Below are 13,728 nucleotides of genomic sequence, written 5' to 3' on the forward strand. Positions count from 1 at the left end.
GTCCGGTCCCGGCGGGAGCGCACTGAAAGGGGAGAGAGCGAATGCGGTCCTGGGACCCAGGCACGTTCCCGGTGCGACGAGCTGACACGCAGAGACGCCTGTTCCAGTGGTCGTGGAGCTGGTGGGGTTGAGTTGTTTGTTTACACCGGACGTCTCGGGGGCGAAGTTTCGCTCCAGAGCCAGTTCAGGGTACGTTCTGTTGGCTTCCGTGTAACCGGCTGGTTTTGACGAGCGCCGACTCTTGCGAGGGTGACACCGCGACGGCGCGGTGTGTGGTACGGAGAGACCCGCTCGCTTTCTCAGCGCCCGCACCCGGCGGGAAGCGCGGTGTTGGGTTTTCTGGTGTCGCGGTGTGCCGTCCGGACTTTAGCCTCTGGCGCTCAGATCGTTAGCTTTCTCCTCGGTCCCCGCGCCCCCCGCCCCCGGCCAGGCCTAGAGACAGGAAGTCAACCAGCGTTCCTGCTTTGGGTCTGGCACCTCGTTGTGGGCGCTGGGAAGGGCGGCCTTAAGTGACAGCAGCGCGGTGACTTAAGCCGTAGCTGTTGAAGGTACCCTCATCCTTGCCCGGGCCGTCGGTAACCATGTCCTTGTCGTTGGCACGCTGATGGAATGAGATTTGAGCCTCGTGTGCTAAGGGGCATATGTAGGAGAAAGGGGGTTTTAAGATCTTTTCAGTGTATTCACATACCTTGTATCTAGGTTGGTACGGGGGGAGCTGAGCCTCCCATTAGGAGTGTAACGGCTTGCAGCGGGCACGAGTGCCAGCTCGTTGTTTTGAGAAGGGTGCTTTTGTGTGCAGCCTGACCTCCAGCCGCTGAAGTGCAGGATTGCACGGCTGGGCTCTGACAAATGGTGGTTCCCTGGTTTCCCGGAGCCACGTAGGCCTTGACTGAAACATGCTTCCAAGAAAGGTGCTTTCAGCTGCGCGTTTTAAGGAAATAAGATCTCTGATCTTTGGAACGATTCCTTGATTTATTCAGCGAATATTCATTGCATCCTGTGTGCCAGGCACCAGGACAGAAGCAGCGACCAGAAAGTTGACCCTCCCAATCCTGTAGACAAGCCTAGTGGGGACATGCGAGGTCATCCCAGCTCCTTCATTGGGCTCTGCGTTGTCAACCCTGCACCCTGGAGCCTAGAGCCCCATTGCACGTGTCTCTGTGACTGATCCACATTGTAAACACGGTATAGTCATCTCAGAAGACCCATCACTGGCCTGGTTATAAACGTTTTGCCTAATGCATTTCCTCAGCACCGTTTTCTGCTTACCTGTATTCACCATGAGTTTAGGAATAACGTATCTTTTGTTTACTTCCGATTTTCCAAGAGCCTTTCCTTATTTTACTATTTGATTAAATGTAAGCTATTTTAAGCAAAGTGAGTTCTGTTCTTATAAGAAAAAGGGGCACGAGTAAAAAGTTGTATAATTGGCTGCTCCTCTTTCTTCCTTACTATTTGCTGGTATCCATGGTTACCAATTTCTTTCCTGGCAAAGGGTAGCTGTGAGCATCACAATGGCTTGTTGCAGATGTGTCCCTGGGGCTTAGAGATGGGCACGCTTGGTGCTGCAGGTGGGCCTTGGTTCATGAGCTTGCTTTTACGTGGGGAGAGGGCTTTGGAGTGGGCACTTTGGCTCCCAGTGCAGCTTGTGGGTCCTGCTGTTGATACTGTAAGTACCAGGGGGTGCCTAATTTCCAGGGACTGGTTCTTTCTAGTACATGTTGGCAAGATGTTCCAGGACCTGGTTTTTCTTCAAATGTCTGTCCCATGATACCAAGTGACTTCATTTGACTCTTAACAGAGCAAAGATTGTGTTCACAGGCCAGCTCTCTGTTGTCCGTGGGTCCCTGAAGGGTGGCACTGTGTCCCCTTAGAGGCCTGATTTCTCATACCCCTCTTAGACTCAGCAAGGCCACTAAGAAAGCTTTTCCCTAAAATGCCCTTCAGTTGACTTTTGCATTTCCTTACTTAAGTGGTGAGGTCACTTACAGTGTGTGGAAATGTAATATTACCCTTTTTATGGCCAGCGTTAAGTGACCTTGCTAATTCCATCACAGAGGTCCGTAATTGACAACTAATGGAAAGGCATCAGTCGGGAAGGAAGGGGCTAGAAACCATTGAATCGAGTTCACTTGGTCCAGTGCCCACCTGATTTGCAGAGTAGTGGCTCTTGCTTAGGCCTCGTTTTATTTTTTGAGTAAGGTAAATTGTTACACGAAGTTGAATAGGTAATTGTATGTATTGTAATAAGAATGTCTGTAACCATGACTATAAAGTATACTTCAGCAGGTGGCGGTTACCTTGTGTGTAATTTATGAGGCAGATATTTTCTCTCTTTGGGTATCAAACTTCGATGCTGTGGTTTTGTTTTTCATATGCTGATACAGACACTTGTCTGTAAACGGGGGCTTTTTTCCAATATAAAGATAGCTTTACTATGGTTTGGGTTATAAAGATAAATACACATACAGGAAATTAAAGCAATATTAAAAAAAAAAAAAGAAAGCAAAAACACCACTGAGCTACGCCATTTGGGCCTGACATTGTCATTTTAATAGGTGACTTCCATCATTCATTGCATGTTTGCCTGCTGTGAGCCCTGACCAGTCTTGACTTTGTAGAATTTCAGATAACTTTCTAGGAAACTGTGAGGTCACAATTGTCCCCCATTTCCCAGGCAGGAAAGTGCAGCCCAGAGAGAGGTAACTTACTGTTAAGTTTGCAGCCAGGGACATCCTGATGTAAAAGCCATTGAGCCCCAGCCCCCAGATCTGCTTATCAAGGACTTAGCCCACTTGTCAATGGAGTGGTGTCATGTTGCGGTGAGTAGGGAAGGGCACTGCTGGCTGCCTTTGTCAGGATCAAGAATGGTGAGTGGTCTCCCTGAGGTGCCACCCCATACCCTATTGAGAGACAGGGCTAGGTAGATGCTAGCCTTGGACTCTTAGGGTTTGTTGATTGTAATCTGAAGTTTTCCCTCTGGTTGTAAGACAGCCTTCCTGGGCATGCCTCTGCCCGTGCAGCATCGAGATAAGCTTGAAGATTCAGCTCTGTGTGGGTCCATGAAAATTGACACAAAATCCTGTTGTTTATTCTTTAACACCTTAATTTAAGCTTAGAACTTTCCCACTACCCCCGTGGTCGTCAAACCGCAGATCACGAGCCACATGTGGCTCTTGGGCCTCTTGAGTGTGGCTCTTCCACAAAATACCATGTGCGGGCGCACACGTACAGTGCACAGTGCGATTGGAAAGAAGTGGCGTTAGAAGAAGTGGGGGGTGTAGGTCGGTTGGCGAGGGGAGACGCAGCGCAGGCGGACCGCGGAATACGCAGCGTGGGGGAGGTACATTGTTTTGAGGTACGTTCGCTGAGGTCGACCCCTTCCAACTCTCAGCGAACGTACCTCAATCAGATTGAGTGCATTTTTTTAGCAAAGGCCAGCTTAGGAGTACCCTAATTAGTTAATAACAATGTACCTACCTATATAGTTTAAGTTTAAAAAATTTGGCTCTCAAAAGAAATTTCAATCGTTGTACTGTTGATATTTGGCTCCGTTGACTAATGAGTTTGCCGGCCACTGCACTACCTCAAAACCAAAACCAGACACTGGCCTCTGCTAATCTTGGGGAAGGAAAGGAAGATTCCAGCTGAAATACACAGTAATTCTTAACTTGTCTCCAAGGTCTCTAAGCATCATTTCTGCCCTAAGACCTGTATGGGATGCAGCTCTGCTCAGGAGACACAGGCCTGAGTATAGGCTTTTGTTTCTCCAGCCGCCTTCTCTGAACTTAGGGGCAGTCAGTGTGAGCGCTGCAGTCTCCTAACTGGAATCAGCCCCTTCTCGGCAGTCATGTGAAGCTGGTTTAGGGAAGGCGGGAATCTCCAGGAAAGTCCACTGCTGAAGCGGTGCTGTCCCTGCCTTGCAGTCCTCCTGGCTGGAAGGTCACTGGGTTGCTTGTGGTCCAAAGGCAGCAGCCCTTAGGGTTCCCCCGAGAGTCAAGTCTGTGCTCTGTCAGCCATTCCCAGAGGGTTTGAAGTCAGGACCTGACACACCTAAAATTATTGGGACCCAGGAGAGCTTTTGCTTAAGTTGTGTCTGTTGATATTTACCGTATTTGGCATTTCCAATAGAGACATTTACTTATTGTAAAACATAAACCCTTGCATATTAACATGAAAAGCATTTTACTGAAACTATTTTCCAAGACAAAACCAACTTAAAGAGAAAGGTGGCATTGTTTTACCTTTTTTTTCTCTTTTATCTCTGGCTTAACTGGCAGCAGTTTGACTTTCATATTTGCTTCTAGAATACTGAGAGTGACCCATGAAAACGGAAACAATGTCTTAATGTTGTGTAAATAGTTTGACCTTGGAGACCTCGAAAAGCCGCCTACGGACCACACTGGGAACCTTTGCTCTAGAATCTAGATAATGGTTAGGAGTGCTTACTTTTGAGAAGTGCAAGTTTTAAGAAATAGTTGACTCCCGACTTTAACATGGGAGGGAGGATGAATTACTTTTAGGAAGACAGGCAATGTCTTTGCATTTTACTTGCAACCACATTACTTGCTTTTTGAAAAAAGGTTGGTTTGTGGTCGTGGGTGAAAGTGTTTCGGGACATACCTCCCCTCCGCCTCCCAGCGGACTGCCTGCAGTGAGGGCAGGGTGCCTGCTGGAGGGCTGGAGGCGGAGGAAGACTGCTTTTAGCTGGAGGGCACTCTGCCTTGTAGGTGCGATGCCTGAATGGGAGAGGCCCTTGGTCTTGTATGTTAAATGGCACTTGCCATTTGTTGTAGGACATCCTTTAATTATACACAGCCTCTGTAACAACACCACTTGCTGCAGTGAAAATGGGTTGAGAGTGGCCTGAATGGGGGACTGCGGGTGACCCCAGGAGACTCCAGCAGGGCATGGGATCTTGTAGCAGTGCACCCAAGAGGTGCCAGAAGGAAGTCCAGCACAGATGTAATTGGGGCCCAAACAGAAAGTGTGGATATAAAAGCAGTGGAGTGGCCATTTGTGGGGGGTCCTGGATTCTTTGTGTATGTGCATTTATTTATATTCTTTTTTTAATTGATTTCAGAAAGGGAGGGAGGGTGAGAGAGAGAGAAGCATCACTGATAAGAGAGAATTATTGATTGGCTGCCTCTTCACACCCTACCCTGGGGATTGAGCCCACAACCCTGGGCACGTGCCCTGACCAGGTATAAAACCATGACCTCCTGGTTCATAGGTTGATGCTTAATCACTGAGCATGCTAGCTGGGCAGGTCCTGGATTCTTAATTAATAGCTACAGGACTTGGGATATTCAGGGAAAGGAGTCCTTGAAGTGCCCAGCAGAGATAACTGGGACTTGATTGATTGTTAGTTAATCCTCACCCAAGTATATGCTTTTCCATTGCATTGGGGGGGGTAGGGGGACATCGATTTGAGAAAGACATATCCACTTGTCACCTCCTGCGCATGCCCCAAGGGTATGCTCATGTTCTGTGGATGAACAGCGAGTGTTTGTGACTGCGGTTTGTGACTCCGGACCTATGGAGTAGATGAGGGTGGCTACCATCAATGCTTGAAAAATGGCACACAATCGGGACATCCTGCGTGGTTGGAATTTCTGGGTATATTCTCATTAGTGACCACTCCATTAATAGAAACTGAATTGTGTGACTCAATTAAAAAGTCTGCGTCACCAGAGTCCATAATGGCGAGGTTATGTTGTAGCTTTGGATGTAGTTTCTGACTGGCAGATCAGAGTTGTTTCAGAATTTAAATGGTTAGTTGTGAATGTTGGTCTGGGGATGTGAGGTGTGGGCAAACATGGTTTAGCCACCAGGTGGGACAGGTGAGCACTGGGTGGTTTCTTTGATAAGAAATGGTTGTCATGCTGTGAGAGTAGGATCCACATTGTGGTTGGGTAGCATATTGTAAAGTGACTTAGGGACATGAGTCTCTTCACTGTATAGCACTGCACCACTCGAAACAGGCCTCCAGCGTGCTCTGTGGTCCTGGGGTCGGCCTTCAGCTCCACCATGGTCACAGTCACACCACTGACATTTGTATTTGTTTTGTAAGTAACACATAACATCTTAGAAAGGTATTTATCCTTTGTTTTTTAAACTTTTTGGGGGGTATTTTTATTGATTTCAGAGAGGAAGGGAGAAGGGAGGGGGAGAGAGAGAAACATCAATGATGAAAAGAGAATCATTGATTGGCCGCCTCCTGCATGTCCTCACCAGGGCATTGCCTGCATCCTGGGCATGTGCCCTGACCAGGAATCGAACCTTGACCTTCTGGTTCATAGGTCAACAGTCAGCCCCTGAGCCACACCAACCTGGCTTTTTGCCTTTGATTTTAAGAAATTCACTTCTGACAGCCTGCCAGAGGGAGAATGGAGGGCAGAGTGAGGGTTGTTTTAGAACAGGTTTGGTGGAAGGCAGTGTTGGGTCCCTTCTGGTAATGAAGCCCACGTCTGTTAGTGCTGTGCACGGGCGCGGTGTGTTCTTACCCTGATAGAAATACCTTGTCACAGGAGCCTGTCCTCAGTGTGTCCCTGAGTGTCTCCAAACCCTTCTGGGGATTAAGAGGTAAAAACTCTCCACTGTGACAGTTGACATTTTTGCCTTCTTTGCTGAGTTAACTGGTCGTGGTGCCGAAGCAAATTCGATTGCTGACATCAAACCCTATAGTGTGCTCTCCACCTCTGCACCAGCCACTTAAAATGTGCTAGCCTGCCCAGCCAGCGTGGCTTGGTGGTTATGCGCTGACCTATGAACCAGGAGGTCATGGTTCAATTCCCCATCAGGACACATGCCCTGGCTGCGGGCTCAATCCCCAGTGGGGGGGATGTGCAGGAGGCAGCCGATCAATGATTCTCATCATTGATGTTTCTATCTCTCCCCTTCTCACTTCCTCTCTGAAATCAATAAAAAAAAATTTTTTTTAATGTGCCAGTCTCCCTTACTGTCTTTGGTGAAGCAATAAAGACTATTTTATTAAAACTCAGCCGATAGTGTACCTCTTCCTACCACTCCCTGTGATGAAGTGGCGAGGATGCAGTAGCACCTCTCCTCCACCCCAGATGGGAAGGGAGACTGTCTCCAGGAGGTGCCCCTGGGGCTGTTGGGACCTGAGCCATTTGTACTTGAAAGGACTACTGACAGGCGGCAAGTTTTCAGACTGGCATTTGGTGGGCATTTTCTTGAAGATGAAGGATGTGAGTCTTAAGGAAAGAACTGACATATTTGTTCCTAACGATAAAATTCCAGGTTTCAAATGAGGGTTAGAATCTTGAAAAGCTTCTATCTGCCATTGTGAGGTTGATGGCTTCCCAGTGATTAAAGCTGTTTGAGGAGACAGGTGCCAATATTACTAGCACGTGTGTGTCCTCTATGTCCTCTGATGGACCATGCTGCATTTGGACTTGCGTGAGTTGGTGATCCAGATGTCCATGTGGTTTCTGTTTCTGTGTTGCAACTAATGTTTATGACACTACTGCTTGTCAAGGCTTGGTATGGGGGTAGCAAAGAACACCCACAATTACCTGGAAAGTTTCTTGTTTTAATTTTGGAAATAACAATGTATTTCACATAAACAAAAGCTTTTGGGGGTTTTCAGTTTTTAAGAGTGTGGAGAGGCCTTGGGACCAAAAAGTTGGAGAGTTGCCTTTCAAGGACCTCGATAGCGGCAGATCTTGTTCCTGGATCCCATTTAGCCATTGGGGTTGCCCTGTAGGTATACAGGCTCCTGGTGGATAGCGCTTAGGTTTTTAAACCTAAGGTGTCAAAGAATTATTCCTACCTCAGCTTGGCAGGGAAGGGAGCAGTCTTCAGCTAAGAACAAAAATTGCGCTTATGATGGGTTCCCCGCCCCCTCACTTTTTCAGGAATGAAAAAAAAATGCCCACATTTTCCTTTGGGAAAGTTGTATTACTGTGATGTGAATGAAAGTTTATGACCTGTTGTTCTCTTTGTGTGGTGTAAAGGGTTACAACACTTAATTGTGTTAGAAACTTAGCACTTGACTATAGATGTAAATATGAAATATAAAAAAGTCCAGATAAATGAACCAAATTGTCTAAAATGTCATGTGTTCTGAATAGAGTTTATCTCATTCCACTCCATAGAAATATTTGATTTTTTCTTTTCTGATGAATTTTTCAACATTTAAGTCAAATCCAGATATATGTTGGTCTTTCAGAGTAACATAAATAAAAATATTTTCATTCCTGAGAACATCTTAAATTTTGTTCTTGGGGTTTTGAAATATAAAAGTAAGGTTTATTTCCAGTTTCTTCTGAGAAGTAAAGTTTCTGAACCATTGTAGTCTCATTTTGAGACCGATTTACCACCACATTTAAGAGATTTGGTGGCTGTGGTGACTTGTTTTGCTAATGGGGTGAAATGGTCACTGTTGCTTTAAAAGGAGGGGCATCAGAATGTTTGTCTTTATTCTGAGTCACTAAGGAGACCGCAGTTAAAGGAGGCAGTTGGAGTGAGGCTAGGAGGAGAGGTGAGGTGGGTCCCCTTGGTTGGGGTGAGACTGTGAAATGTGTCAAAAGTAATACTTAGGGTCCCTCAGGGAACTGAGGCGCGTTTAGTGGGGCTGAGATCAAGTGAGGCCATTCGTTTGTTCATTCAAAAGAGGGTGTAGGAAGAGAGATGTTTTTAATATAGTACATGACCTGTACCACTCTGATGCTCGATTATAAAGTCTTTCTCAGGTTTTTTAACTAAAATGATGGTGTAGATGTAGAATTAAGGATTTTTTAAAATATATTTTATTGATTTTTTACAGAGAGGAAAGGAGAGGGATAGAGAGGTAGAAACATCGGATCAGCTGCCTCCTTCACACCCCCTACTGGGGATGTGCCCGCAGCCAAGGTACATGCCCTTGACTGGAATCGAACCTGGGACCCTTGAGTCCGCAGGCCAACGCTCTATCCACTGAGCCAAACTGGTCAGGGCTAGAATTAAGGATTTTTAAATAATTATTTAATTTTGTTGTTCAGCCTTTTCATATTTTGTTTGTTTCTCTCTCTGTTGGGTTTTATTGAGAAATAGGATTGATTGGGTATTAGCTGACACCTGATTACTGGTTGTGGAACCCACCACCCCACCCCACTAGGGCCTGTTTTCTCTTAGAGCCAGCTCCACCCTCCACCCCTGTCCTGGTCCCAATGTGGTCACAGTATTTTCTCTAGAAGTCCTTGAAGGAAGGGAACTGTGTGTTGTGTGTGTTTTGGGGGGAGGGCGGGGTGCTTGTTTTTTTAAAAAATTTTTTAATGTAGTTTAATTTATAGTTAAGACTTATAAACCATCTTCTTTCTTTTAGGAGCTCACTCGTGTGACTGGTCTCACGATAATCTGTGTAGTCGTCAGTGAGCAGTGACTGGCGGCAGCAGTGTTTGAGGCCTGGCTGTTTGCTTAGACCAAGTGCTTGCAACGGTCAGGCTGGGTTTTTTGAACTTCTGGAGGTGTCCCAGTGTTCACTGTCTGGTGGGTAACGTATCATTAGTGTTAAATGTCAACAGCAAAACCTTAAAAGTTTTAAGTTGTGTTTTCTATTTCTAAAAGTGGCATTATATGTAAAGAAGGTGATGCAATGTAACATTCATATATGTTTGAAACATTCTAAACTTTAGCTGAAAAGTTTTTAGGTGAATATGGAATGATGTTTAGAATTGTTCTTTTCACCTTTTCTAAACTTTTGTGTGCATTCAACTGAAAAAGATAACTTAGAGGTGTTTTGGTGCCCACATTCAGCTTATAAAAATGTAAAAGACTATTCACACACACACAAAAAACAATTAGCTCAAACTGGAAAAAATAACAATTTTATTCAGAGCAATTATTTTCCCATTGGTTATTTTATTAGTGCGTAGAACTTGACGTCATGCGTTCTCTCTGTGGTGAAATGTACCTGCACAGGAGGTTTCCTCCTGCCGTGGGGATCGGGCTCCTTCCCCAGCCCTGCGATAGCTTCATAGGCTCAGTCCCAGACCCTCTGAAATGGAGGGACTGTGGCTCCCTGCACAGCTTGTGGGCAAAGGCTGGTTCAGGCCCCTCACACTGCCTTGGGTCGGAACTGAGAATGGTGTAGGCAGTAAGGGCTTGATCCTCTTTTTTTATTTTTATTTTTTTTATTTTTTTAAAATTTTTTTTATATATTTTATTGATTTTTTACGGCACATGCCCTTGACCGGAATCGAACCTGGGACCCTTCAGTCCGCAGGTCGACGCTCTATCCACTGAGCCAAACCGGTTTCGGCGGCTTGATCCTCTTTTACGGTGGCCCTCAGGTTTGCTATGAGTAGATTTGCAAGAGGAGAACACTTACCCGAAGGAGTCAGATTTCTAGGCCAGATGGGCAAACGGTTGTAACTAGTGTGGTTAGTAACAGCTCTCACACGCACACAGAGGGATCACGGTCCTGTTCTTGGGAGCGTGAGTGCTGCTTCTCACATTGGAGCTCACAGCATTATGAGGTCAGCATTGCCTCCGGGATGCAGGCAGTTCACGTGACTTGCTCAAGATCACCAGCCAGAGCACTCTGTGTTGGAAGCTCCATAAGGACCTCACTTTGGTTCGGCTGTGACTAAAGAAGTGGTGTGGTCCTCCATGGCACACATGCTAATGACACAGCCATTCCTGCAAGCTTCTGAGTGGTTGGGAGCATGAGGCCAGGTTCTAGGGTGAAGGGTGTGCGGAGCTGGATGGGAAATGGGGTGACAGCATTTAGTGGGAATAGAAAGGAGTCAGGTTGCATATGGTTTTGAGTTTTGTGTATTTTATGTTTTGAAGGTCTTCATTCTATACCAGTCCTTCCCCTAGGATGGAACATGGTGTAAAGTCTGAGTCATCACTAGCATTTACATGTGACTGAAGCCTGGACAGCTCAGAAAATAATTCTTAAGGTACGTACTGTGTTCTTTGGGTTTTATTATTTTCAAATAGGAGTAACGTTTTCACAAGCATGACCCTTCAGTAATCGTATTAGAAGGAAAGGGAAAAGGAAGAATAGGGAAAAGAAACACACATTCAAAGTAGCCAATGTTCAGTGTTTCCTATGTGTCCTAGTCATCTGTTACGTAACAACTACCCCTAGAACTCGTACTTTTGTAGCTACTAAGTCAGAGCTCAGCTGGGCTGTGGTGCAGGTCCAGCACACACCCTCTCCATGGGGTCTCGCCAGCCAGGTGGTCGGACTTCTTATGTGACTGCTCAGGGCTCCAAAGCCCAGGACAGGAGCGGCCAGTATTCTCACCTACTGGGCCCGGGACTAGCACAGCGTCCCGTCCACTATGCCCTGTAGGCAGAGTCCACCTGACTCAGGGAGGGAAATGGCAGCCATCTCTCATCGCAGCAAACACTGTTCTGGTCATGTCCTTGCTGCCCGGGACTGTGGCTCGGTTGACATTTCCCCGCTACCTGTTTTATAAGACCTGGTCCTCACCAGTTAAATGGCAAAGTTACAGATTTGCTAGCTGTTTTTCTTTGTAATATTAGATGTATAACAACTAGGATTTTCTTCAAAAATCGCCTCAAATTATGACATGGCTTCACACTTGAAGAAGCACTGGTCACAATGACATATTTTTACTTGTTTTAATGTCCACCTTCACTGTCCATGGGTAGGAAGCTGTTCCTTCCTGTGTGGTCCTGTGGGTGTCTCCCTCCTGTGGGGTGAAGGCCATGCTCCTCTAGCCCAGGGCCTCCCTGCTCACGCGCCAAGGAATGTGGCCTCATTAATGTTGGTTGTGGTTTGGTTGCATTTCCCCATTAGGTATGGATGAGAAAGGTGACCTGAGCCATGAGGAAGCCCCCAAGGTCATCAAACCCACCAGTAAAGAGTTTAGGAAAACGTGGGGGTTTCGAAGGACCACCATTGCTAAACGGGAGGGCGCTGGGGACACAGAGTTAGACTCTGTGGATCAGCAGCCCCAGCAGCAGCAGAGCCTTTCCTTGCGACGCAGTGGGCGGCAGCCAAAGCGGACTGAGAGGGTGGAGGAGTTTCTCACAACGGTCCGGCGCAGAGGGAGGAAGACAGTGCCTATCTCCCCTGAGGACCCCAGTGAGTCAACCTCTTGCCCAGTCACAGATGTTGAAACAGCTTCTGAGGGGAGCGTCGAGAGCTCCTCTGACAGTAAAAGTGGGCCCAAGGTTGGCCCCACAGGCAGTAAGGGACGACCAGCCTCATCTGCAAAGACCAAAGGAGATGATGGTGAGGACGACACCTCCGATAGTGATAGCGATGGGTTGACCTTGAAAGAACTTCAGAATCGTCTACGAAGAAAGCGTGAACAGGAGCCAGCTGATAGGGCCCTGAGAGGAGTCCAGAGTCGCCTGAGAAAGAAGCGTCGGGAAGAGGGCCCAGCAGAAGCTGTGGATGTGGAGGTGGCCGATGCCATGGAGAGCTCCCCACCCGGCCAGCAAGAGCCGGCAGATGAAGAGGCAGCTAGTAGTGACAGAGAGGGGAAGTCAGAAGGGCGGACGACCCCAGGAGTCAAAGAGGAGGACCCTGGAAGCTCAGTCAAGCACAAGCCCGAGTGTGAGGTGTACGACCCCAATGCTCTGTATTGTATATGTCGTCAGCCTCACAACAACAGGTAGGTCATGGGCAAGGAGGTTGCTGGCTTCCCCGGGTTTTAGGGGAATCCATGTGAGAAAAGCAGCGGGATTTAGGGTTATAGAGCCGGGCTGAATGAGCAACTTGTGCGTTGAAAAAGATGAACAAGTCACTGTCAGAAAGGGACTCTGGAGCCATACATTGCATGCACTGTGGTCGCCGTAGGCCACTTGGGGCTCTTCACTGCCTTGGTCACACTAGCCACGTGCAGCCAGTGGCCAGAGTGCAACGCGGCAAAGACTAAACTACCCACCACCCACTGTCATCCCAGAGATCTCTCTGGGCTGGCGCTGCTCTGGTGGTGGTAGGGAGCTGTGGTCTGGTTCTTTGGGTGGGAGAAAGGCATTGTTGCTCTTTTGTGGAGACAGTACTGAGCTGGGGTGGGGGGATATTAGGAACCCTTTAGTTAACTTAAATGCTCTACTCAAAACAAGATTGAGTGAACTTGCTTGAATGATGAGAGGGTATATTGTGTTTTTTATCCTGTCTCTACTTTTCTGTACGTTTGCATTTTTTTTTTAACAATGTTGAAACCAATTTTTCTAAAATTGAGTGTGTATCTCTGTTTTCCATTCCTGGTTATTTTCCAATTTCAGGTTTATGATTTGCTGTGACCGATGTGAAGAATGGTTTCATGGCGATTGTGTGGGCATTTCTGAGGCTCGTGGAAGGCTCCTGGAGAGGAACGGGGAAGATTACATCTGCCCCAACTGCACCATTCTGCAGGTGCAGGACGAGCCTAACTCAGAAACCACCGACCAGCAGGAAGCGAGGCTGAGACCTGCAGACGCTGACAGCACTGACTGTACAAGTATCGGGACCATAGAGCAGAAATCCAGTGAAGACCAAGGAATAAAGGGGAGAATTGAGAAGGCTGCAAATCCAAGTGGCAAGAAAAAACTCAAGATATTCCAGCCTGTAAGTATTGCCTCCTGGGTCAGTGATGATCTGACTCCTGCTGACAAACATCAAGACTGAGGAGTTCGGTTCTTTTGGAATAATTTAGGCTTCCCCAGAAGCAGTGTCATGTCTGATGAGGGTGGGCTGGTAGGAAAGCAGTTGTGTTTTGTGCTTTGTGAGCCTCCCCCTTCCTGCTCCTGTGG

At 47.1% G+C, this 13,728-nt stretch overlaps 1 protein-coding gene across 4 annotated transcripts in view; it reads left to right on the plus strand.

The window, feature by feature from the left end:
* Positions 1-13,728, plus strand: part of DIDO1 (death inducer-obliterator 1) — a 49,930-nt gene that overhangs the window by 6,234 nt on the left and 29,968 nt on the right. For 2 of the 4 annotated variants that reach the window (XM_006769537.2, XM_006769536.2), the window contains exons 2-5: positions 9,332-9,499; positions 10,801-10,913; positions 11,783-12,605; positions 13,222-13,543. In XM_006769537.2, the coding sequence (XP_006769600.1) occupies positions 11,785-12,605; positions 13,222-13,543 (1,143 nt within the window). In that variant the 5' untranslated portion in view covers positions 9,332-9,499; positions 10,801-10,913; positions 11,783-11,784. The remainder of the gene's footprint in view (positions 1-9,331; positions 9,500-10,800; positions 10,914-11,782; positions 12,606-13,221; positions 13,544-13,728) is intronic. The other 2 variants (XM_015567706.1, XM_015567707.1) reach the window with 2 other exon arrangements.

The sequence above is a fragment of the Myotis davidii genome, unplaced genomic scaffold (assembly GCF_000327345.1).
Source record: "Myotis davidii unplaced genomic scaffold, ASM32734v1 scaffold244, whole genome shotgun sequence".
NCBI lineage: Eukaryota > Metazoa > Chordata > Mammalia > Chiroptera > Vespertilionidae > Myotis > Myotis davidii.